Genomic DNA, 27140 nt, shown 5'->3' with positions numbered 1-27140 from the left:
AATCATACGTGTAAACGCATAATCTTGCATGATTTCCTATGAGACAATGTCCTGCCCATGGGGGCGCCTAGTAAGGTCCTAATTTGAAGTCTACTCAATTTTATAATACTTTTGGACAGACGTAGATTTAGCCTTGGCCATGTTTGCCTAGCGATTTCACAGGTATTAACGCTAATCCATCTTTGATTTGCAGAACTGATTAGTGCGTCCTTAATAAGATGATAACAAGTTGCGAGAGGTACCTCCTTAAAATGACTTATGTTTGGCATACAGTTACATTCTCTTGCAAGTTGGTCAGCTCTACAGTGGCCTGGAACCCAGCATAAGATTATACGATATTGTTTGGTCATCTTATTAAGAGATTGGCGACAACATAAGACACTCCTTGATTTTGTTTGGAATGCATCCAGGGCCCGTCAGTGTAGGGCATACCACCGGTCGTCTTTGTCTGGCTCATCAAAAGGTAGGTCCAGAAAACATGCGGTTTCGACAGGTTGGGGCGAATGTCGTTTAATGTCTGTCTAAACACTGTCGGGTTCAGTAGATGTATGTTAGTTTGTTCAGCATATTGATGGTTTCGTTATGAAGGTGTTGTATTGGGGCCATCAGGAGGCAACCCGTCGCTGTCGGAATGGCAGTGTCTGGAGCTTAATTCACTGCGTGTCACTGGTTCCAGGCGACCACACAGGCGCAGCATAGTTTAGAATCGGGCCCGTAGGGCAGCTTGGCTGTCTGATAGAATGCAGATATCTGTTGATGATATTCTGTTTACCTTTAACCATTTTAAGGCTTCATGAATAGCGTTTATTTCCGCTTGAAAACACTACAGTGATCCGGTAGTTTAATGATCCACTGGTAGAAAGCTCTTCGCAATATAATCCTGATCCTATACCGGTATCCATTTTAGATCCGTCCGTGTAGATCTTAAAATAAGTGTTGGGTGTTGAATCATGTTGTTGTTGTTGTTGTAGCAGTACCTTTGTTGAATCCCCTTCAAGCCATGGTGATGAATGTTAATAAAAAATGCAAAATATTGGTTGGAGTATTAACGGGACACTGTCTCATACCATACCACGCAGTCAAAATGGCCCAAATTAATCCAGAGCGAACCGCGTAACACCTACTTTGCCACTGCCCTGTTCCTTGAAGGGCTCGACAAATGAGCCTAGGATTAACATATTTGTCATTCTTGAAGTATATTGCTGACAAAAAGCTGAACGGCTTGTTAAAACTTGCGAAGACGTGCATTATGAATTGTATAAAACGATATCTTCGACTCCAGATGCATAGCACTGCCAATGTAATGGACTTTAGCATTCTAAGCGATATCTTTTTACAGCGCTACCTAACCTAACCTAAAAAACAATAAAGTTTATGCAGCTTTTCAAATTCGCTAAAATGAAATGAAAGTTAAGTAAAGAACAAATAATATATTTAAAATAGTAAAACAATATTTACATATCACCATAGCCTTCAGTGGCATATTATCACATACAAAGTTGGTACCATCGATCCTACCAATAATTTGAGTAAATATTTTTGGCATTTAAAACAACGAACCTATCAATGAAAATATATCGGTTTTTGTACTATTTTCTGGCATTGGTTTCTCACTCGGCGCCTCCTTTTGTCGTTTAAAATGTTTTAATGCCTCTGGATCGTTGAGCACTTCCTTAGACAGTGTGTCGATATTCAAACGGAAGAGTTGATTTTGTAATATAGGCACAATTAAATTGTACTTATCTACATTTTTGTTTATTTGCCGCACGCTATCACTGTATCTCTGTAGCACTGCTTGCCAAGCACGACTCTCTTCTTCATTGAAAGGATATTCACCAAAGAAGGCGCGTTCTGCGCGTAAATCAGCGCGTAGTGTCTGCACAGCCTCCCGTATATCGCGCTGTAGCATAATCCACTCGGGCGTAAACCCATTATCAATTAGTATTTTATTTAACTTGTGTGTTGTAAAATCCAGATAAGGATTTTGTGTCTGTGCGCTACTCAATGGCTTTCCGGCACATTTAAGATTATCAAAGTCACCCTTAGCCATGGCTTCCTGTATGAGATCCTCACAAATGCGATCGAAGCCGTATTTCGTCTTGATGGCGTGATTCTTATAAAATGTTCCTTTCTTCATTATTGTATTTTCTCCAGCTTGGGATTTTTCGATGCGATGACTAAGTACACGCTCTTGTGCTTTCATCGCTTTTATTTGATGGTATTGTTTTTGTCGCTGAAAAGGATTGCCAACGCCGACACCATCAAAGTTGAGGTATTGACGATGCTGTGGTGCTGTATGCTTTATATCAAACACTTCTTCTTCCTCATCTTCGGTAATGCTGCGGCGACTCTTGGCGAATTTCTCCTGTAGCACTTTGAATGCCTCGTCTACTTCTTGGAAACGTGCGGCGCTTGCTTCGGGTAGGCCAGAGTCAGGGTGCACTCTCTTCACCAGATCAATGTAAGCATTGCGTACAGTGTTTTGGTCGGCCGCTTCGTTAACACCCAAAATACGAAAACATTTCTACGGAACGAGATGACATTGTTAATCTTTTAGATGATGTTGTAGTCAGTTACCTTATAAAGTTCCGCACGCTTGATATGCATTTCTCTATATTGTAAAGCAGCAGTACGCCAGCAGAGACTTGGTAGTAGTTTAAGTGGAACTCGAACAGGCAGCATTTTACGAGGGAGTTAAATTTGAAATGCTCTAATTTACAAGAAGATATTGGTATTAAGTAATAGACTCCACAGTTGTTGAATTTTCTATGTTGTTATTAGAAAAAAACAACATTAGCCAGGCATTTGTTGTTATTTAAAGCCTCACCAGTGTTGTATTTGCGAATAATCAAAACAAAACCAGCTGGCTGCTCAGCAGAACTGCCACTCTAAAAATATAATACATATTTTATTATTATATTTATATATATATATAATTGGCGCTTACACCCTTTTTGGGTTTACATTTTATTAACCATGAACAAAAATATATTATTTATTACTTAGCATCAATTTATTACTATTGCTAATTTTTTAAATGTGTTTATTTTTATATAGAAAATATGTTTTAAAATACCTCGAAATTTTTTTATTGAGAATTTTTGGAGATACCACTATTCTTGAAGAAGATATAAACTCACATGTCCGTTATCTCTTTCTCTCTTTACAAGGTACATTCTATCACTTTCTGTTAACAGATACGGCTTCACACTCCAGTCGTTTGACTGTAGTTCTCTTTCACTTACAACCTAAATACAAAAACATGATACAAAAATCATTTTAGATTTTGAAGCCAATACGGGCGAAGGTGTAAAAAGTGTTGGATGAGTATATAGAAGAAATCACTTCTGTGGAAATAATTAAACTAATTTCAACAGTGTAATTATAATTGAAATAGTGTGTAAAACATAAAAGAGAGCTTGAAAAAATGTCGGAGAAAAAACGTGCAAGACGTCGTAAAGATGTAAGTGTGACGAAACGAGTAATATTGTAGAATTGTAGTTGATAATGGTGAAAAATTGGCCGTAATCATGGTTTTATTATAAGTGCATTTCAATGTGTAGGTAGAACCGAACCAAAGTTGCGCTTTTGGAATTGCAAAACTTAAGCAGGAACATTTATTGCGCATATTAAATTGATGTGTTACTGTATGTGCTATCAAATATAATTGACAGCTTATCGGACGAACTGAGATTTGGTGCAATAAGTAGCAAATTGCAAGTTATACTTAGTAAATTGTTGAACAAATTTAAATATCAGCGAAAACTAAAATTTAATCGCTGTTTGAAAGAAATGTGTGAAAGCAGCAACTGCTGTGTTTGTTGCTGGAAAAATAGATATGTGCTGTGAGCAGTGTTGCCGTGCGCCATCGTGAGAAAATGAAGCCAAAAATGTATATATATTTTATTTTAAGTGGCGTAACATCGAAATTCGTTATATCTAAACAATTAGGATTCATAAACGTTTTTTGTATTAATTTTTCATTTCCACGTGCGTTACATGTGTTTATTTTATTACAAAATGTAGTCATATTAACATGTATATATGCATGTATGTGATTGACAGCTTTGTGCACAGCAATACACCTTTTTCATCTTATAAAAAAGTGCATAATATGAGATGAACAAATAGTGCAGTTATACACTACTTATGTGGTCAGTACTCACTGTATTTTACTGGCTAAAGCTTTCATGTCTATCTCAACTGGAGTTATACCAAGTAGATATCATTCAAGGTGGTGATACAGGAGCAGCTTATTTTGCGATTTGGTGTTTCCAATGTCGAAGTGGACTGCTTTGTTCTTATGACTTTGTTTGTTTACATTCTTATGTTAACAACGAGAACATGTAAATGTTATCATGTAAACAAAATACATGTAAATGTTGTTTATGACACCAATTCTTATAGATACGCCTTGAGTTATACAGAAAAAACAATCTATAAAATGTCTGCTGCAAACGCTACAACATTTTATAATCAAATGCATTATAAATAAATGTATAGGTCATAGTTAACACATGTTCGCATTCATGTTGTCACCTAAAAATCATAAAGATATTATTTTAATTTAATAAAACATTTTTAGTGAAAATGTATATACTTTGACGTTTAAGAAAAAAATAGCAAAATTTGTTTTAAACTAAAAAAAACGAAGTATCCTTCAAAAATCCGCTCTTAAATGTATCACTTTGAAACCGGTTGGATTCGAACGGCATCCCTTGTTGCATGAGAAATGAGATAGTGAAGAGGTGATTTGTTTTTGTTCGATCCACATAAAATATGTTTGTGTTCAAAAAGTGAGAAACACGTTGAGGAGCGAGGCGATGTGACAATTGTCGGGGTCTCTCGGCTTTTCGCTCACACTTTCTTGTTTTACATAATGGCATAGCGGGCGAATTCTCCATGGTCGTGTGGTTGTGTTTTCTTTCATCTTTTGCAACCTTCAATATTTATTTTCCAATTCCGCTGCTGATTATTTCTGTGTACCATATGTGAAACCGACAAAAATCATTCTTGTGAAACCAACCTGTACAATTCATTTTGATTTGTATTTCCCCCAAATAAACTTCTGATAGTTCAATTAAACAAGATAAGATTTTGCTTTCGTCAGTCAGTATTGTTGGAGCGACGTGCGTCTGAAATTGTGGACAATTTTAACTGTCATTTGCAGTAAATTATGTTGAATAGCTAAGTGATTATCGGCGATATAGATTTATAAGCCGCTAGATTCGCTGATTACGAGAAATATTTTTTTTTGTTTTTTTGAATATAATGAAATTTTAATACATGCATAATTGTAATCATTGATAATTTGAGTATAAAACTCCAAAATTCACACACAAAGGTTTTGATTACATTTATAGAAGTACAACGAGCATATCAGCGTGGGGAGATGCTATTTGTCCATCAACTATGTATACACAAGTGCATACATACATTAGGAAAACAATAGTGTAATCCAACTACCAAAAAAAGCTTTACTTTCAAGAAAAAACGATAAATATTACATCAATGTTTATTTTTTTTCGAGAACAAAAATAAAACTTTTTTTTAATTTCGCTGATAGACTAATCATTCATGACATTGTTAAGCCGAAAAGTTCTGTAGGGATGTATGTAGGTTTCTTAAATGATAGAGTAGGCACAGATGAATCAGGCTTGCACCATCGTTGTTGTTATTTTCTTTATTATTGAAAGTAGCCTAATGCCTCGGAGCCACTTCTGAGCGATTTACACACAATTCATCTGTTTACAAGCACCTGCAAAATGTTAATCATTACAGATAGTTCTCCTTCACTGTAAAAATGTGAAAAAACATGTTCTAAAAATAGGTTATGTTTACAAGAAAAAAAATGTTGATTTCATCATTAAGTATGTATGGATTCCATTTTACATTCAAGGCAAAATATTGAAATAATCTTTCGTATTTTTAAAATAGGGCGCATAACAAAGAGGATATAAACTATTCACTAAATTTCATGTGTTTTGGGAAATATTGACCCCTAAAAATTTTTTTTGCATTAACACGGCTCTACTGCGCAGCTGATTTGATTTTATTTTATTTAATTGATCCCAATTTGTCAAATTTTGTTTAAATAAATTTTTCCATTTTTGTAGATTTTTATATTCTATTCCTTTTGCGATTGTTGCTGTTCTGAGAGTTTTTGCTATTTTGTTTTTCTGCTATTACATACCTCTCCAAAGTTTCATGGGTGAAGGATACAGTGTTAAGCAATACAGTGCCGGTTTTTTTTCAATTCTTTGTATGATTTCATTGACTTCTTCATTGTTGGTCGTCCACTAAGAGCGTAAATTTCATCTGAAACATGGCAGTCCTTGGCCGGATATAAATCTCGATATCTCTGGTAATCACAGGCCTGTGTTTGTTGTATTATCACAAATTGCAGTCCTTGATCGGTTATAAATCGGAGTCGCACCGGTAATGTTGATTTATAATATTCCAATTTCTCCTTTTGGAAGATTAGTCTTGGTAAACCCCGACGATTGGGAGCACAACCAATAACCTATAGTTCTGTACAGGGTCCGGCACTCGAAGTGTAACCAATTAAAAAGGCCATAAATTTAGTTTGGAAAATTACTTTTATTCAATTCAAAGTAAAAAATGTGTGAAAGTAATACAAAATTCAGAATCAATTGACTTTTGCTCGATATGACCATATTTTGCCTTGACTATGACCTTGAGACGGTCCAGAAACGAATCGCAAGCTGCCGGAATGTGACTTGCAGGTATTTTGGCCCACTCGGAGGCAATAGCCTTTTTCAGCGCCTCGAGACTGGTGAATATTTTAGTTCGAATCGCCCAAAAAGAATATTTCATCGGATTCGCGTCTGGTGAATTTGAGAGCCATTGTGTGAACGTTTTTTTTAAGTCATCCTTGGTTCACTCGAGCTTTGTGAGATGGTGCCGAGTCCTGTTGAAACGTCCATGGTCTGCCACCGGAATGTTTGTCTGCCCACGGCTTCAAATCAACCTCCAGAACACTTTCCCGATAATATTTCGCATTTACCATGACGACAGGCTCGATGAAAACGTTTGGAGGGCGCTCATCTGCGGTTACAGCGGCCCAAATCATTACCCGTGCAACCGGCGGGTGCTGCCTCCTGGTGGCCAATCGATGACTCAAATTCGCGTACGAACGGTCGTTCAAATAAACCCTACATTTTGGGAGTTTTCGAATTGCTCAATTTGAAAAAATGTCTCATCAGAAAACACAATGTTCGGAAATTGACCTCTTTCGGCCAAGCGAATCAACTCCTTCGCTCTCTCAAGTCTGACTTCTATCTGTTTTGGTGTGAGATCATGCGCCTTTAGGATCTTTTAACTTGAATCTTGACTTTGAGATAATTTTTCAGTATGTGGCGGATGCTACGGTCAGATATTTTCAGTTCTTTCACCATTTAATTGGCACTTCGTCGGGGATTCATTTTGTGAACCATTTCACGTGACGTTGCATTCTTTTGATGACCACCTCCATGACGTTTCACGATACTTTCAGTATCATTGAAACGAGTGCGATAAACAAAAACTTTATTTACTTTAAGCTGCTCGAGCTCACGAACAATCGCTGGTTGTGATTTTCCTGCCGAATAAAATGAAATCAAACTATTGCGTGTGAAATCTATTACTGATTTTCTTTTTCGCTTTTACTCCCGGCAAAATGTTTCCGCGTGCTTGTAAACAATACTCTGGACTGTCGTTTAGCCAACTAACAGACAACTGATGTCCGTGCATGAGCTGCGGGAGCGGTCTGAAGTTGGTTACACTTCGAGTGCCTTCGGAACTTGCACGCAGCGTTGGTGTCAATTTCAGATTACATTTTCTGGCCCAGATTTCTTTTCGTGTTCATCAAACTACATAATCTGCGCTCTTTACTTTGTGGGGTCTGCGTATCTGTAGGACTCTACCCTATACGGTCAAGATTGGAACTAACGCGAAAAATCATTTGGAAAGTTTATTTTCGTTAAAAATTTTCCGTATTACAAACATTTCTAAAAGGAGCTCTAGGTGCAAAACTGGAACCTGACTATATACGAGGGTGGATTGATAAGTCTTTAGAATGAAAAACTAGACATTGGTTTTTTAACAAAAAAATTGATTTATTTTTCAACATAATCTCCTTTTAAGTCAATACATTTTTTCCAACGCTTTTATAACATATTTATTCCTTCTCTAAAATAAGTTTTTTCAAAACCTTCAAAATAAGCATTTGTTTCAGCTATAACTTCACTATTTGACACAAATCTTTTTCCGCCGAGCCATTTTTTCATATTTGGAAAAAGTCACTGGGAGCTAAATCTGGCGAATATGGCGGATGAGGGAGCAATTCATAGCCTAACTCATTTATTTTTTCCTGCGTTTTCCAAGATGAATGTGAAGGAGCGTTATCATGATAAAAGAGGATTTTCTTCTTCTTCAAATGTTGCCGTTTTTGCTTAATATTTTGGTCCAATGTATCCAACAAAAATGAATAATATTCAGCTGTGATGGTTGTACCCTTTTCAAGATAATCTATGAAAATTATACCTTGTGCATCCCAAAAAATTGATGCCATAACCTTACCAGCTGATGCAACGACCTTTGCCTTCTTTGGAGCACTTGAGCCACGTTCTACCCATTGTTTGGACTGTTCTTTAGACTCTGGTGTATAGTGGTGAATCCACGTTTCATCCATCGTTATGAAACGACACAAAAATTCCGATGGATTTCTGTTAAACATGTCTAAACCAACTTTTGAAGTCGACATTCGGTTCATTTTTTGCAGAGGAGTTAGCTAACGTGGCACCCATCTTGCTGAAAGCTTTTTCATACCCAATTCATCATGTATTATGTTATGCACACATTCATAACTAATGTTCACAATGTCAGCAATCTGTCTCAATTTAATTCTTCGATCTTGTGTGACATTTTTGTACACTTTTTCCACCGTTTCTGGAGTCGTTACCTCTTTTGGCCTCCCAGAGCGTGGCTCATCTTTGGTGCTTATCCCACCACGTTTAAACTACTTTACCCAATTGTAAACTGTTGCATTTGAGGGTGCATGTGCCCCTAATACTGTCTGCAACTCCTCAATAATTTGTTTCTGGTTTAAACCTTTCAAATGAAAGTACTTTATAACAGCACAAAGTTCACTTTTTTCCATTTTTAATAAAAATAGTGTTTTGCAAAAATAATTCTCAAAAAAGTACCGTTTGACCATATGTTATGAAATTTTGACAGCTCGCTTTTGACAGTTCACTTTTAACGATCACAATAATTAAGTAAATTAATAACCGATAGATGTCGCAATTCTAAAGACATATCAATCCACCCTCGTAGCTGAAATGAAACGCCATAACAGGATCTAACTCAGAATTCTGTTATCGTCTAAGACTCTGTTAAGTATTATTTCTATAAAATGATAATTAAAGTAGTATTGAGAACAAATTCGACAATTGTGCTTATTTCGTAACATCTGGCCTTTGATTCAGCTTATTTCATTTTATTTAAATGCTTTTTTTTTTGCAGTAAGCAAAGTGAAGAATGTATGGATGTGATGTCGAATGTGTTGCGATCAATTTGCACTATTTGTTGTACTTTCAGCAAAGACGTCAGATCCAATTAAGTAATTAAAAATAGAGAAGTGCCAATAGAGCAGCAGTGATGTTGATGTAACAATAAACCAGCAAAATGTATAAAGGCATGCAAAATATAGCGATCTACAGCGGAGAAAATAAAAATAACTTCTATAATAAAATAAAATTGTCTTCTCATAGTTTTTGGTGGTGCAATCTACGTATATTTTTACGGAGAATGGAGCCATCTAGTTTCAACATGCAATCATATGAGTCATTGTTTTCGATGGAGAAGGCATCAATGGTGCAAGGCTAGTTTGTATGTCATTAGTGAACTCATAGAGGTTATATTTTGTTAGTTCTAGGCAAATTATGCCTAGAGGAGAATAAAAAACCATGTTTTCGTCACATCTGCATCTGAAAAGTGATCACTTAAAACAAAATACAGCTGCGTTTACAACAATAGCAGCTCGACATCTTGCTAAATACTATACATTTTTTTTTCAATTTAACTTAGTTTTAATTTTAATTTTAATTTTTTTAATTATAGTTTCTACTATTACAACAAAAAATATAGAACTAAAAGTTTCAAACGTTGAAAAAAACTGAAAAAATCAGCAAAACTTGATAAAAATTTCAAACTGTTTAGGCAGAATTTTTAGAAAAATTCTAAACAAGTAGTTTTGTAGCCATTTCAATTTGTGCCAGTTTAAAATGGCTTGAAATTCGCTCTGGTTTTGGACAATTTTTTCAGTTAAAGGTGTTGAGCTTCCATATAAAGAAATTTGAAGGAAAGTGCTTAAAAATAAATAAAAAGTCAAAGTTTAGCAATATGTCGCGCTGCTATTATTGTGAACGCCACTGCACATTAGGCTGAAATTTAAATATTGTCAATCTGTGATATTTATAAGTGTTTTCTGTTTAATATGGTTCGAGCTTAATTGTATGATTTTAATTAGAGAGAAATTTATGTTAATTGGGGTCAAACTGATGGGCATCATAATAGGAAGTGCAAGATTTCTACTCTGTCCAGCCATACGCCAAATGCACGCGCCTTGTCGCCATGGCTGTCACCGATCTTTAATTTCATTAGTGGGCCTGCGAGTGTAGCGAGTAGATTTTAAACCTATGCTTGAACCTTGGGCTAACGCAATATAATGTTCTGAGGACAATGGAAAATACGTATTAGCTTTCAAAAAGGAAGAAAATTGTTTGCGTAGTCTAGATGTCCAGACAATTATAAAGACAATTTACTTCTAAGCAAACGCCGTTTCTGTCCTTTCATACAAATTACTTACTCTGACTTCTACACGTCGAATATTTCGTGAATTACAAAGAGAGGACGCCAAATTGGCCAGTTACGTGAAATCAATTGCCAAATTTATTGTCTTTGAAAAATCATAGATAGGGGCGAAGACAATAAGAGAATTCTGAATGTATTAGTAAAAAAGTGTAAATGTATTGCTTTTGTCTTTGCAAAATTTCCCCGTGTAAACGCTTAGTAATTGTGGTAGGAACCTCTTTTACTCTATGTGAGATCCAGCGTTGGTATTTACCCTAGACTAGTAATCCTCCCTACCTTGCAGCCTTTACTTTCCGTCTGTGCTACTGGTCTTGCTTTCAAGCTACATAGATTCCCCTACTAGTCACATGAATAGCGAAGCTGTTACCAATTTTACCAACGAAATCGTACAACTTTTACTAATCATCAATTTGATTCACTAGTTCAGGTTGTTCCTGCGGGGCATGCATTGTTTCGGGTTCAGTTGCACCTGAGCAATTATTGAAATTACTTTACTTGTTTCGTTTTTTTACAACTTTTTGTTTGATTTTGCTTTTGCTATTCAAGAGGCCAACATTTGTGATTTTATTTAGCTCGTAATTGCCAACGAACAAAATGAAAAGTTGTAATAAAAAAATGCTGTATACTCGAACAAAGTGAATGGATTGCTTGCTGAGTAGCGCGGACTGTTGCTCTTAATGACGTAGTAAAACAGCTGAAATAGAGAGTTGTATAAAAACGCTACAGAGTATCAAAACAATGCATATGTATATCGCAACAGAAAACTCCAAACTAGTTTTCGGCGAAAATCAAATAAAAAGTAAAACAAATGAAAACAAACGCATAGGAAGAATAAAAGTGTTTGAGTAGCTAAATCGGTAATATCACTCAGATTGCAGCATTTCTACTCAATTCAAATACTTGGTTTGTTTGTTTTGAAAAATGAAAATTGGGCTTCTTCTTTTACTTGCTACTAGCGGAGCCACGGCAAAAGACTGCTATTGATATCAAAATAGTCGTCATGGTTCGGATGTTAGAAAGTCAATTTTGTCATATTTCCCTTGAGAATCTGATAGAAAGTTTGTGCTACACGCTGAGTGAAATTTCTACCAGCACTTCCATTTCAACTGAGTTTTACGGCCAATAGTTCCTAATAGTTTAATTTTGTTGAATTTTGACACTGAATTTAGCAGAAAAGGAGAGTTAAGCATTTAAAAACTGGTCTTTAGTGGTGTATATATTGAAAACATTCTCTTTTTTTTTCAAAATTTTAACGGTATGTAAAAGTTAATATTTGATGAATTTGATTACTGCATAATCATAGTAAATATTTCAATTTTTATAGCAACAAAAATTTTATTTCATAATTTTTGAACACATTTTAGTTTATACGAGGGTCGTTTGAAAAGTCCGTTCAAAAATAAAAACTACTTAATTGTTAATTGTTGTACTAAAGTGTTTGGGGTAACCCTTTTGAACATAGTCTTTTTTTAGGCTTATACATTTCGTACAATGCTCTCCTAGTTTGTTGATCCCTTCCGAATAATAGCTTTTGTACAAGTCTGAAAAATAGTCATTCGTTTCTGCAATCAATTCCTCGCTGGAAAGACATATCTTTCTCGCCAGCCATTTTTTGGGGATAATGCGAGGTATCCAAGGGAGCCAAGTCTGGAGAATTGGGCCATGTGAAACGAGTTGGAACCCTATTTCCATTAATTTTGCGACCACGACTGCTGAGGCGAGTGTTGGTACGAGCATGGAAAATGAAGTTTTTTTAAATCACTCGACTTCTTCAATTCAAACGAATGGCAAACACAAAGAAAAAGACCGAACTGGCTGAAACTTGGTGTATGTTTTTCCTAGAGATGGTACTAACATAACCTAATTAGCGTAACCATCATAACCATACTAAAGATAACGTCTATACGCGCCAGTAGTGTCTCTGTCTGACTTTCCACGCACATTTCAAAATCGCTTGTGGATACGCCTCTTTTGTAAGCTTACGCAATTTATGCCAAAAAACCTTTCAAGAGGGATTAGTTGGTATGCGTCTTGATGTTGCTCCACAAGTGAAGGGTCCTACAGTTTTATGCCACCTCCGAATAGTAGATGCTTTTTTATCATTTGGTGTTTTATGGCCGCGGTGGGTGTCGAGCTCGGACTCCACGGAATAGTAATCACGCAAAATCCCATTCGCGTTCGGCAATCGCCAATTATTTCACTCCACAGTGCACAAATTTTAGTCTGTTTTCTACAAGTATTTGTGTCTTCGGAGAAAAATAAATAAATTTCGCGGAAAGCTGTTCGCAACGAAATTAAACCTTTAAATATTAATACGTCCTAAAAAGTATATTAATAATAAAAAAAAAAAAAATAAAAAAAAAAAAAAAAAAATAAATTAAAAAAACAAAAACAAAACAAAGAAAATTAAAAAAAAAAAACAACAAAAAAAAAAATAAATAAAGAGAAAAAAAAAAAAATTAAAACAATTAAAAAAAAAAATAAAAAAATTGATTATATATTTCGAATATTCGAACAGAATATGGAAAAAGAAACATAGGGAGAAAAAAGGGCAGCCCATTTACTATTGTACGTTTTTATAAGTGAGTAAGGTTATCAAACAAAAAGGTCCAGATATTTCCAGATCAAAAATGAAGTTAGATTCAAGAATTTTTGTTCGTCAAAAGTTTTCCTGACTTAAGTTAAAGAACGCATATGGACTCATTTAGATGAGCTTAAAGTTTGAGGAATCTTTTCAAAAAAACAGTTAAACTTGTCTATTGTAACAAAATGGAGATTTATACAGATGAGCCGGATTGGTAAACATTTTTTAAAGCAGGAGTTCTCAGTTATATCCTATGAAAATTAATCAAACCAAACTATTAAGCACTTTAGCTCATTGTAATAAAAATACAAATATGTACCAACAAAAAAAATGCTTTAAAAATTGGGAGACCTAAATTGGCTGGACCTAAGAAAACAGGAACAAATATGGTGGCTATGAAAATACCAGAGATGGTGATTGATAAATTGTCACATCAATTGCAAGACGATGTCGCCGACACAAGCAAGCACGAATTTGTCAATGAAATTAAGATGCAGCGACTTTCTAAAACCGAAAAATAAATCATGAATCAGCTGCCGGCATTTGAGACTGTGGAAACGCGCGCGCTATCAACTACGAAGCTACAGTGGCTGGTACATTTCGAACAACTGAAACTAACCCGACTCCAGATAGCTAGAGAAATGGCGTGTGCTGCAATAGTGTACCAAATTTGCACTAAATGGGAAGGCAAGCGCATTATTATAGGGAGATATCAGTAGAGCAGCGCTGATTTGCTTTTTTCTGTCGTTTGGTAGTTTCGTTTGTTTGTTCACAAACCAAGGCGAATTTATTACAGGTGACAGCAAACACATATAAGTAAAACCCTACATGTATTTGTTGTTGCGTTTGGTGCAAGCATCATGTCAAAATCAGCAAGCAAATGTAAACATACGAATGTAAACATACCAATACATACAAACAAAGCATATAATTTTGACGTAAGCCATACCTACGGCGAAAAATTCAGCTGGGTGAATGCTGTCACCTTATTAAATCCACCTTGTCACAAACTGACTGAAATTTCATTTTGTACTACTGCCTTGCACTACCACACCTTGTTTGAATTCGCCTTGTTGCGGAGGAGCCAGACTTTCTATGAGTTGTAGTGCTGCCATATAGCATGAATTTTTTTGAATTTAATTAAGAATTCTGTACACTTGTGAATTTCGCCTACAAAGCTTCTGGAGTATTAAAATGCCTAACTAAAATTTTTTCTTGGCCTCCCAATTGTCTTGGAAGGGCGATAGTTTATGCCTAAGTATAGAATAAGTTTTTTTTCAAAAGATTTCGTTTCCTTTAGAGTGGTTTTTGTTACTTTCATTTCGACAGTAATTAATGATGGAACTCCGGCAAATTCATATAAGGAGATAGCACTAGTATAAACCAAAATTTACATTAATTTTGATTTTGAATGTCAAACTCAGCTGAATAAATGTATAGTGAATTATTTTCGAAAATAAAATTACAAAGGTAATTCCACAAATTTCAATCAGACTATAAAAACAAGGATGATAGATTTACAAGGTCTGCTCTTTAACTATGCTGAAAAAGAAAATTTTGAGGGGAACTTCGGCTGCGATGTAACTTGCCGTAGCCGAATTCTGCACGATCATTTCACATGTATTCACACACTGGTCCAATCAGCCGTCGTTCAGATAGCAACGAAGCAACACGAGCGAATACTGCGTTGATTTTTTTCGTTTATCACTAGCACAACTTTATCACCTGCCGAAAAGTCCACAATCATTTCATCGCATATCACACACTCGTCCAATCAGTCGTAGTTCAGGCGGCCACGAAGTGTCATTGGTTGATTTTTTTCCCTATATAACCAACACAATCTTAGTTTTTTTGTAAAGCCATTCCAAGTGACGTTGGCCCATCAGCTGATCCTGTCAAATTCACTCAGAGCCGAATAACGGTCTGTTAAAGAACACACCTCTACAAACATTTTCACCATGATATATTATAAAAAGAACACATTACTTTGACAATTATTACTTTGTCCAAACGAAAAAAAAGAAACAAAATAAGAAAAAAAAAGAAACAAAATAAGAAAAAAAAAAGAAAAAAAGAAACAAAATAAGAAACAAAATAAGAAAAAAAAAAAGAAAAAAAGAAACAAAATAAGAAAAAAAAAAGAAAAAGAAAAGAAAAAGAAAGGAAAAAAAAGGAAAAAAGGGGGGAAAAAGGAAAAAAGAGGGGAAAAGGAAGAAAAAAAAGAATAAAAAGAAAAAAAAGAAAACAAAGAAAAAAAAAAACAAAAGGAAAATAAGAAAAAAAAGAAAAAAAGTAAAATAAGAAAAAAAAGAAAAAAAAGAAAAAAAAGAAAAAAAAGAAAAAAAGAAAAAGAAAAAAGGAAAATAAGAAAAAAAAGAAAAAAAGTAAAATAAGAAAAAAAAGAAAAAAAAGAAAAAAAAGAAAAGAAAAAAATAAAATTCAGTTTTTATGAATTCGCCGTGATACCAACCTAATTTAGTATTCATGTATTTTTTTTAATCACTCAGAGCGGGCTGGTAAAAATTGAGTGTATATTTATTATTTAATAATTCTTGCTTAAAAAGTACGTGAACAAAGCCAATTCAAACTTCTTTTTCGCCTTCATTTAGCATTTCCTACATTTTCGTTCTCCACACAACGACCGATCTCCACTCCCGCTCATTGCTTTGAGCTGAGTTTAGTTTCTTTGGACTAACTAAGTCAATTTGCAAGCACTTATTTTGCCTCTCAGCTGTTTCAACACTTGTTGGCAGAAGATGTTTTCATTCTTTTTGTTGTTGCTCACTCGTGCCTTTTGCGCTTTTAGCTGTATTTGTGTTTTTGGTGTGTTTACTCACAAACATGTTGCTTGGGTTGTTGTAGTTGTTGCTATAAGAGAAAGTTGCTCCACTGACTGACTGGCTGGTTGGTTAGCTGATCGGCTGATTGAATGTCTGACCAGTTGCTCGCTGTTAGTCAAGTTTTCGTATATGATTCAGTACAGTGTTTGAGTTTGCGAGCGATTAAGCGCCGTGGCACAGAAAAAAAATTGCGCTTCGTAGCTTGACTTGTTTTCAGAGAAAAAAAAAAACAAAAAATAAAAAATAAATAATAAATAAATAAGTAAATAATAAGAGAAGTCAATAAAGCGTTTTAAGCGTGCGCTTTTCAAAGAAATAAAGTATTAGAAGATTTGCACGAGTAGTAACTGGAAGAATTTTGTTCGACATAGATGGAGGAAGAAACGCGCAACTACGACAAGGAAGCGGAGGAGGAGGAGGAGGAGGAGCAAATTGTGGAGGACGATGGTGATGTTAGTAAACTGACTGGCAACTCATGCAAACATTTTATACTTTCCGCGTTCCACATTGCACGCACGCCTAGTTGAGCTGTTTAGAAAGGAAAAATTGTGAAATACTCAGGTTTTCGTGATTTATTGATTTTTCTTCTTAGCTAATAATTCAAAATTACTTGCTTTTCCAGTTGGAATAATTTCATTACGTCATTGGAAATCCAACTACGATCTTTCAAAGCGATTTATTTGTACTTACACGAGCCTCTGCCAGTATCAGCTTATTGCCAATTGCTCAGCGACAGTTTTTTACCTCAATTCTATGCCTGTACATTTTTTTATTTACTTGCAACAATTTCACAAATTTTTTACTCCGTTTTGAAAAGTTTCTTCACTGTTGTCTCAAGTGTGGCGACGTATGCAAACAATTTCTACGGTTTAGTTTTGGTTCGAAAGCACCACGTCACCGAATGGCGCATACGTTTGTCAGTCGCCTAGCTTAGTTGGCATCCAAGTGGGGTATTCACATGCACATATACTATGTAGTTTTGGAGTTGTGCCCCCCGCCAATGACGTCATATGCGCCAGCTAAGCATTGAAGAAACAAACAAAACAGAAGCATTTTAGAAGGAACTGGAAATATAATTATTGCGGTTAGCAATTGATGTTGAGGCAAAGTGGTTTGGTAGTGATTACAATACTTTGTCTACGTTCACACGATAGTCCGTACGATCCGTATGTGTAGTAGGACCAAAAATTCTTATTGGGCGGCGATGTTACAAAAATAACAAACGTAACAATATTAAGGATGTTGTCACTTTTTTGCTCTTTTTTTTATTATAACGCGTTATTTAGTAAGTTTTCAAGTGCAAGTAAAGTTTTCCGGGCCCTATAGACAGTTTTTGCTTTTAAAAAATCGAACTGCATATCCATTTAGTGACACGCCATCGCTAATGGAGTCATGTTTCAGTGCACCTTCCAGTTTGAATTTCCCAATTTTACAGCCCAAGACTAAAATAAGCGTTTCGGCTCATCTTCCTAATCACTGTCGTGTATTTCAGGCTGAAATTATAGCCATTAATCAGGTAGCTGTATGGTTAGGCAAAAATGTGACTACATATGTATCTTTACAGAAGTCAATACACATTCTGATTGTGATGCGGCGATTAAACCTCTTCGTGGAGTTCTCACTAATCCCATCATTGCTCGCAAATGCTGGGCATATCTTAATGAGATGACGGAGTATTTCCACATCCATTCTATATGGGTGCCAGAGCATAGCGACAAACTAGGGAATTATAAGGCAGACAAATTAGCGAGAGAGGGCAGTACTACTCGCCTCCCTCTTTGTATGAAGATGTAGATATACGACTTTCAACCTACAAACTACGTAGTACAAGTAGCATTGCCACTTCAGCTAACGCGAAATGGAACTTCAGGCGCCCAAAGGCGCTACTTAATCGGTCAAGGAAAAACGTCTCTACGTTAGTTGCTTTCATCACTGGCCACTGTCTCCTAGGTCGATATGCTCAAAGGTTGCACTAGCTACAAGTATGAGGAGAAGGGAGGAAGAGTCTGTCAGACATCTTCCCTGTCACTATCCTACGTGGCGTTTAGATACTTTGGTTCATCGCTCCTGCATGATACTGATGACCTTAGAGATAGAAAAGCCAGCCAGATGAATGGATTTGCACTTAAAACAATGTGGTTTAGCATAGGAGTACCAGGTTAACTGCCACTGGTGGTATCACAATGGACCGTCAGCGGTTGAAGTGAGTTGTTTTAAAGTCCTGACTGCCACCTGTCTACCTAAGGCTATTGCAACCTGCACTTAGGGAGATTTTAAATTTTTTTTTTCAATAATTTACACACGAAAATAAAAAGAAAATTGTCAATTGCGGTTATAAGCTCGTTTTCCAAACAAAGAAGTATTAATGCACTGTAAAATATTATTTTCCAAATAAAGAAGTGCATTTTACACTCTTTAAGGGATAAATATAAGTTATTTATTTTTTTTATTTAAAATTTTTTCTATATTTAAAAAAATTCTCGTTACTGGCTCTAGAAATACGTGTTTGTTATCATTAGTTTTTGTTTGCTTGGCTTATAAAGAATACTCGTTGATGCCGCAATTCAATTATTGTTATTTCTAAATCAAAATTTTAAATACTAAATCAATGAATTGTGGCTGCCTTCAGCTGCCATACTTCAAGCAGCATCAAAGCTCTCTACCTACGCTTCCTCTCAAGTATTCTAATCCTATCAATCATAAATTTTGTTTAAAGATTGGGTTTAATCTCATATAGATAATAAAATAAAAATTTCAGTTTATTTCAATTTTATTTTTACTAATCATTTCATTACATAAATTTAGTTTTAAATTATTTGATTTTATTCATCAAATTTTATTTTATCTTATTTTATTTTATTTTATCTCATTTTATTATATTTTTCCTCATATTTTTTATAATTATTTTATTTTATTTTGTTTTTAATACCTATTATTTTATTCGATTTTATATCATTTAATATAATTCAATTCAATGTAGCTGCATTTTATTTAGATACCTTCTTTTTATTTTGTTTTATTATATTTTTTTTATTTTATAATTTTTTTTTGGTTTTATAATTTTTTTTTAGTTTTATTATAATTTTTCTAAATTTTACTATATATATTTAAAATTTTATTATATTTTTTTTAATTTTACCATACATTTTTTAATTTTATTGTATTTTTTTCTAATTTACAATAGTATATTTTTTTCATTGTGTATTATATATATCTTTTCATTTTAGTATATTTTTTCATTTTATTATATTTTTTATTTTATTAAATTTTTTTATTTTATTATATTTTTTTATTTTATTATATTTTTTTATTTTATTATATTTTTTAATTTTATTATATTTTTTCACTTTATTATATATATTTTTTTTCTTTTATAATTTTTTTTTCATTTTGTTATTTCCATTTTTTATTTTTTATTTTTAATTTTTATTTTATTTATTTTTTATTTTATTTTATTTTTTTATACATTTTATTATTTTATTTATCTACTCGTTATTAGTTTCTATTCATCCTTATTTTGTTTTATTATACATTTTTCATTTCATTACGTTTTTCTATTTTTTTTTTTCATTTTATTATTTTAATTTTCTGTTCATTATTAGTTTTTATTTACATATTCTCATTTTGTTGCATCTCGTTCGACCTCGCTTTCATTGCATTTCATTTCTGACGCTATCCTCGTTTAAAATGTTTGTTATTGCACTCATTTTTTGTTTTTTTCTGATAAGCAAATATTTGACGTTAACGTTAATATAACCTCAAAATACTTAAAAGTACACGCTCATAAAACTCACTGATTTATTTTCTGATTATTTAATAACCTCAAAGGCCCTATGTTCCATTCGCGACAAAATGTATTGACGATGATGATGCTTTAATAAACATTCTAATAAAATTCTTTTATTTCCTCTCCCGCCCATAGGAGTACACCGGCCCCGGCGAACAAGAGGTAGAGAAACCGACCAAAGAGGAATACAAGGTCGCCAAGTGGATGAAAAACAATATAAAAACGAAGAAAACAAAGTTTCTAAGCCACAATGTAGAGTATTTCTCCTCGAATAAGGCGATCGATGGGCTGATGAAATCAAAGTTCGCCACGGGTGATGATGCACTGTTTACCACACGCGAACAAGTTGTAGAATTTTTAGATGTTATGTTGGAACATAAATTTTTCCATCGCGCTAAAAAAGTGCCCGTCTCGCTGGAGGAGTTGCGTGGCTGCGGTGCAGCTGGCACCGCATGTAGCAAATCAACGAAAAACAAAGGTGACGAAAAAGAGCAAAAGAGTAGTGGCAAAAAGGATACTGAAGCTGAAGCTGAGGCTAGCGGTGGCAATGGCGTAGGCGATGGCAATATCAGCACCGGAGCTGGCAACGGTGGCGGTGAGAAAAAAGAGAAACGTAAACGTAAAATACGGCTGGATATGCATCCTGAACAGGTGTTTGTGGATGGTTCTGAAGCGTATGTGTGGATTTTCGACCCGATTCCCATACACTACTGGATATATGGGTTAATATTGCTGCTGGGTGCTATTCTGATCTGCTTGTTCCCGCTGTGGCCACCGCTATTGCGCAAAGGCGTCTACTATTTGTCGGTTGCGGCCGCTGGATTCCTTGTCGTAATATTGGCATTGACGGTGATACGGCTAATTATATTTACAATCGTTTGGGCGTTAACTTATGGAAAAGTGCATTTCTGGCTGCTGCCGAATTTGACCGAGGATGTGGGTTTCTTCGCCTCATTTTGGCCGCTCTATGAAGTGAGTACTTCGAAGACTTTATTTCCTGCCAATAATTTATTTATCACAAAAAAAAAATTTCATAACTTAGACAAAATATATGGCCGACGAGGAGAAATTGAAAACCTCCGACAAACGCAGCAAATCGAAATCGAAAAAGAAGGAAAAGGACAGCGATGCAGAGGATGACACTGCCCCCGAAGCGATTCCACTAGAACCAGAAAAGATTGAAGAGGTGAAGGAACATGATGCCGAAATTGAGTTTCGGCACCGCAATGTCGCCAAGTCCGTGGCTAGCGATAGCACAGCGGACGCTGAAGAGGAGTCGCATAGCAGTGGTGGCGGCGACAATATCGAAGCGGCCGCAGAGTCGGACGCTAAAGGGTGAGAAGTAGTTTTTTGGCGGAAATTTGGGTTTGTGCGAATCACTTGGGCGTTGGCTGCATTTACTTAACGCCACGCCTTCTACATATATTTGATATATATGTATGTAAATTATGTTCTCTCTCACTTTACTATCCATTTTCATCTCTGATAAGCATTAATTTAGCAATTACTTCAAATTTTCTTTTTGCATGGCTTTTTATTTGCTGAATTTTACTTTGTATTTACTTATATGTATACATAGTTACAATGTGTATATATACATACGCTTTTTAAACTTTAATTTTTTAACAAAATGCAAATATCTTTACTAGCAATTACTAAATTTTTTCATAGAAATATTTAATTTATACAATTAATTTTTAATAACTGCAAATAAATAATTTCAAATATATGAACTTATGGAAATCGGCTTTGGAAGATTGCTTAATTTAAGGGATACAGTAATTTATTATACAACTTTATTTTTTATCTGATTAAGTGGATTTTAGTCTTAATGCAAATTTTGATTGCCGTTCAACAAAGCAAAAGTTAGTGCGCGTCACTCCCACGACCGACGGTTCTACGTTGCCGGAACGACCCGGATTTATATCCTGCCAAGTAATGCCATTACAACAGCATGCAGGGATTATGTTTGGGGAATGTAAATGCTGCTACAACAACAATAAAATAGTATGCGGCTTTTTCTTACTTAGGTGCTAATTGTATAGCCAGGCTGCTATCGCAAAATCTATTCTGATTAAATTTTTAACAACAATAATTTGTCTATGTAAGCTTTAAGACACGAGAACGCCTGACTGTGTTCTTGGTATTATTGCGTACCAGCATATATTCATAGCGCTTGTTTTTGGAATGCTGCTGCAGAGTGTACGCTCGCCGAATGCAACTCTGATAAGACGGCCGAATGTAGCTCATGGACGACTTTTCGAAGCTTCGCTATGACCATTAGAGCGTGTCAGCTTAGCATACTGAAGGCCATGAATAATCAAAACAAAAAAAAAAAATGAAAATTTTATTCCCTAAGTACGCGTTGGCATTTTTGCTGTGAAAGGTTTTTTATAAACTTGTGATGTCTGCCGTTCGAAGGTCTCTCAAACTAAAGGCATTCAATGTCCATTAACAGAACAAATATCAAGTAGCAGAATTGTAGTACCAAAAAAAAATTCCCGAATGTGCTTCGGACATATACAAATTATTCTATTCATGCAACGAGTCCTTCAATTGCTATTAAATGAGTGAGTCGCACCGATATGACTTAGCTTTTAACCTACCAAATACGCCGTTTTAGCGATTTCCCAGTATTTCGATGTTGTTGTTGTAGCAGCAAGAACATTCCCCATACATGTACGGCGAGTGCTGCTGGCGTGACAGTCCTTGGCCGGATATATAGTCCATCCGTGCCATTCCGGTAACGTAGAACCGACTGTTCGCGGGGAACGTCGCCGTGCTTCGTTTGTGGAGCCTGATTATAGTAACTGTCTGATGACTTGACTGAATAATATCAGACCTGGAAATTACTTGATGAAGCACATTTTTTTCTTCCTACGTTCTAAAAGTCTACAAATTTCGTTATTATTATTATAATTGGATTTTGTATTGCAACCTAAAATATCTATTGTGCCTTTTCATGGATTCAGAGTATTTCTCTGAGCCCAGCATTCTCAATAAACGAGTTCTGTTAATCTTATAACTAATTCAGCAAATATTATTTATCGTGGATATCTTATAGCCTATACAGAGAAAGACTTTCCACGCACAGATTCGCCTTTCTTGACAGCATTGAAGTAAAGTAATACTGCCGAAATGAATAAAATTCATTAAATCCACAGTTTGGTTCAGAAAAAACTCAGTAGAGCTCCAGTGGTATCACAATGGGACTGTTCAGGCCTAAGTGTATCGGATGACAGCCACTCAACCTAACCCAACCTAACCTAACCTAACTTACCTTTTTTCAGTAGTTAATTTCCTGTATAAATTTATGTATGAAACGAAATAGAAAAAATACAAGATTTTGAGAGTGATTAGTCAAAAGCAAAATTCGTCAGTCTAATGATTACCACAAATATTTATGAAAAATTTGTTAACAATAGCAAAGGAACCACCACTGAACCATTGAGATGAGCGAAATAAAAGAGTTCTTAGCAAATTTCAGATTAGCACTCCGCACTCCTTTAAAACCATTTCCGCTTCCTGTGCTTAATGATGATCATGCTGTTGTAACTGTAGTGCTTGGCCTGGTATGAATTTGCGTCGTTCCGATAAAATCGACTGTACTGGTAAAGCTGACAGCTTCAAGCTGATTCTGATAGTTAAAGCAGCGAAATTATTGAACATTTGCAAAGCGTCTAGGCTGTGAGTGCGAAGTGAGAAAATATAAGCGAGCCACGCTAAGCGCTTAGTATTTCAATATTTCACTCACGCAATTTTTCACAGGCTTATGAAAACATTTATGAATTAGGTTAAGTTAGTGCTTTGCAATCATAAGTAGTTTCTACTCAGCAAGTTGTATGCTTTCACAACAATAGCAACGTGTGCTATATTTCGCAGCTGAATAAATATTTATTTTGCTCTGCTATTTGACACTATTTTATAACACATTTGCCAAAACATTTTGTGTTAGGTTGATAGTAAATAAATTTTAATGTTTTTTTAATGAATTTTTTTTTTGTTTTTTTTTATTTCTTTTTTAATAATATTTTTTAAAATTTGTTTTTTAATATGTTTTTAATTTTTTTTCTTCATAATAATTTTATAATATAATCGATTTCCTGCCGTTCAATTCTTATTTATTGTGAAAATTTCTATTACTTACATCGAGTTGGCATATATATTTTGGCTTATGCAAAATTATTTCAAAAATCAAATAATCAAATTGAGTAATCAAAAAAAAAGTTAATGCGATTTAATAATTTAAACAGCCTTGCGAATATTTTTATTATTTTTCTAATTATTTTTAGGTGCAATTAATAAAAATATTTCACATAAAAAAAAAAAATTGGCTAAGACCTAACAATGATAAGCAAATCAATTTTAATGTCATTTATTTATTTATTTTTATTTTTATTTATTTTTGTTTTTTTATTTATTGTTTTTATTTATTTATTTTTTAACTTATTTATTTTTAATTTATTTTTTATTTTATTTTATTTATTTTCTTATTATTTTTTTGTAATATAATCGTTTTGATGCAGTTGAATTCTTTTTCATTGGGAAAATTTCTATTATTTATTCTGAGTTTGGCAAACATTTTTTGCCTTATGAAAAATTATTTCTTATATGTCATCAAAACAAAAAAAAACAATGTTATATATATTTTTAATTGCAATTAATAAAAATACTTCACACTTTTTATAGAACATTGGCCATTTTCTGTTAGAATGATAAGCAAATCAATTTTAATGTGTTCTATTTATTTATTTTTATTTATCTTTTTTTATTTATTAATTTTTTTTTATTTTTTTGTCATTTGTTTTTATTAAGTTTTTATTTATTTTTTTTTTATTTATTAAGTTTTTTTATTTATTTTTTTATTTTATTTCTATTTTTTAATATATTTTTTTTTTTTTTTGTAATATAATCTTTTTGATGCAGTTGAATTATTTTTCATTGGAAAATTTCTATTATTTATTCTGAGTTTGGCAAATATTTTTTGCCTCATGCAAAACTATTTCTTAGAAAAAAAAAAACTAAGACCAAAAAAAGACAAATGTAGTGCGATTTAATAATTTATTTAACCTTGCGAATATCTTTACTATTTTACTGTTGTTTCTAGTTACTTAAAATGATTTCTCTGTGCAATAAATAAAAATTGTTTGTTTAAATAATAAACAGTTTTATGAAGTGCCTTTATTATTTATTTACTTTTCATCTTACATTTTGTTAAACTCTTAGGGATGATTAAAATTTTAATATTTATATGTATGAAGAATAATTTAATGAACTTTGTGAATACCTCTATTAATTATTAACGGTTATTTTTACATTTTGTTATAGTAAAATCAACCTCGTGACTGCCCTTATTGAAGTTAACTAAATTTTCGAAATATTTATAAAAAAAATATTTTTAACCATAAATTAAAAAAAAAATTAATTTTTTTTAATTTAATTTTTTTCTGAAAATTGAATTTTCGAAATATTTATTAGTTATTTAAAAAAAAAACCATATCTTAAAAAAATTACGCTTTTCACAAAATCTAAATTTTTTTCTGAATTTTTAAGTTTACTCAATTTCCGAAATATTTATTATTTATTGGTCTGTTTTCAACAAACAAAATTAATTTTAACCATATCTTAAAAAAAATCTTTTTTTATTTAATTTTTTTCTGAATTTTTATTTTAACTCAATTTCCAAAATATTTATTATTTATTAGTTTAAAAAAAAATTAACCATATCTTAAAAAAAAATACGCTCTTCTCAAAATCTAAATTTTTTTCTGAATTTTTAAGTTAACTTAATTTCCGAAATATTTATTAATTATTGGCTATTTTTCAACAAACAAAATTATTTTTAACCATCAAAAAAATATTTTTTTTTTAATAATTTAAAATTTTTCTTAATTTTGAACTCAATTCCCAAAATAGTTATTATTTATGGGTTATTGATTATTTTTATAATTTATCTACATGGAAGTTTTGATAAGTATGTATTTGAAAAATATTTTTTACGCGCATTCAAAATTTATTCATAATTTTGTGAATACCCTTTTTGCGAACAGCTTCTTTGCGTGCATCAATAAATGCAATAATTTTTTTAGAAATAAATTAAAAACTAAATCGGCTTCGTGAATAGCTTTATTATATATTTCTAATTTGTTTTTAAGCTGCAATTAGTGGTGCCGTAGCCATAACGCCATAGCCGGAACAGCATTTGCCGATTAGTCATGCCGTAACCAAAAAACAGCTGCTATTGAAGTGGAATTACTGACAACATTTGCATTTGGTCATAAAAATACGGATACTTCTCCACTAAGTCAATTAATTGTTCGTCGTTCATTTCTAATATCGAATTTGTTTCGCCAATTCTTTAAACAAACTGGAACTAAAAAAACAAACCGAGAAAAAACAAAATTCAATAGACACATACGGCCACGGTTATGGTTATTCTGTTATGGTGCGGGTCCTATAACCTTTTACAGTGATGCCCATATGCTTGATCAGAACAGCTGATTGCTATGGTTACGGTTGTGGCTACGGTACGGCACTACTAATTGCAGCTTTATATTTTTAAAGCAAATAATGACCTTTACCCATTAAACTTTTTTTTTAAATTTAGCTTTATTTCGTTTCTGCATACACATCCCATTATTATTTTTCACGCGTGTTTTAGTTTACTTTTCTGTCTTATTGCATTATTAGGCTCATGATCAGCATACCAAATTCGCAGTCATTCCGCTCAAACTCATTCTATTGTACTAATATACATTTTCCACGCTTATATGGATTACATAAAAATCTGTGTTTAAAGAATTGAACCATTTTTATTTATGTAAAAATTAAACAAATTTTAATTCCGCAAAAATCTCTTCCTCCACTTTACAGCTCACCCACTCCATCGGAATCTGAATCGGAAATCTCTGGCAAGGATCAGTTTGAGATAATTAGTTCCAGCGAAGTGCAAAATGTTAATTGATAAATTAATCAATAAAAAATTTAATGCAATTTATATTTTTACCTATAGACAAAAAATATACACTATTAAGCTGATAAACAAAATATTAAA

The 27140-nt window shown here is 33.6% G+C and overlaps 2 protein-coding genes across 3 annotated transcripts; one reads left to right on the top strand and one right to left on the bottom strand.

The window, feature by feature from the left end:
• Positions 1 to 1415: 1415 nt before the first annotated feature.
• Positions 1416 to 2845, bottom strand: LOC128865281 (dnaJ homolog subfamily C member 28). Its single transcript, XM_054105450.1, has 2 exons — positions 2578 to 2845; positions 1416 to 2524 (listed from the first exon to the last, which is right to left on the bottom strand). The coding sequence occupies exons 1-2, from the start codon at positions 2680 to 2682 to the stop codon at positions 1547 to 1549; spliced, it is 1083 nt and encodes a 360-aa protein (XP_053961425.1). The 5' UTR covers positions 2683 to 2845; the 3' UTR covers positions 1416 to 1546.
• Positions 2846 to 3263: 418 nt separating this feature from the next.
• LOC128865279 (translocation protein SEC62) lies at positions 3264 to 27140 on the top strand. Of its 2 annotated transcripts, none has more exons than XM_054105449.1 (4): positions 3264 to 3463; positions 20222 to 21058; positions 21129 to 21421; positions 26960 to 27140. In XM_054105449.1, the coding sequence occupies exons 1-4, from the start codon at positions 3428 to 3430 to the stop codon at positions 27048 to 27050; spliced, it is 1257 nt and encodes a 418-aa protein (XP_053961424.1). In that variant the 5' UTR covers positions 3264 to 3427; the 3' UTR covers positions 27051 to 27140. The 2 variants fall into 2 exon arrangements, with proteins under 2 accessions (XP_053961424.1, XP_053961423.1); XM_054105448.1 differs by lacking the exon at positions 3264 to 3463 and adding an exon at positions 16420 to 16751.

The sequence above is a fragment of the Anastrepha ludens genome, chromosome 5, assembly GCF_028408465.1.
Source record: "Anastrepha ludens isolate Willacy chromosome 5, idAnaLude1.1, whole genome shotgun sequence".
Lineage (NCBI taxonomy): Eukaryota > Metazoa > Arthropoda > Insecta > Diptera > Tephritidae > Anastrepha > Anastrepha ludens.
The sequence above is the reverse complement of the archived record's forward strand: the minus strand, read 5'-3'. Positions and strand labels throughout refer to the sequence as shown.

Coding starts and splice junctions, on each gene's coding strand:
- LOC128865279 (XM_054105448.1), top strand. CDS start 16,671: ATGGAGGAAGAAACGCGCAACTACGACAAGGAAGCGGAGGAGGAGGAG. Junction 16,752..20,221: donor TTGTGGAGGACGATGGTGAT/GTTAGTAAACTG, acceptor TCCCGCCCATAG/GAGTACACCGGCCCCGGCGA. Junction 21,059..21,128: donor CATTTTGGCCGCTCTATGAA/GTGAGTACTTCG, acceptor TTCATAACTTAG/ACAAAATATATGGCCGACGA.
- LOC128865281 (XM_054105450.1), bottom strand. CDS start 2,682: ATGCTGCCTGTTCGAGTTCCACTTAAACTACTACCAAGTCTCTGCTGG. Junction 2,525..2,577: donor AGCGTGCGGAACTTTATAAG/GTAACTGACTAC, acceptor CTCGTTCCGTAG/AAATGTTTTCGTATTTTGGG.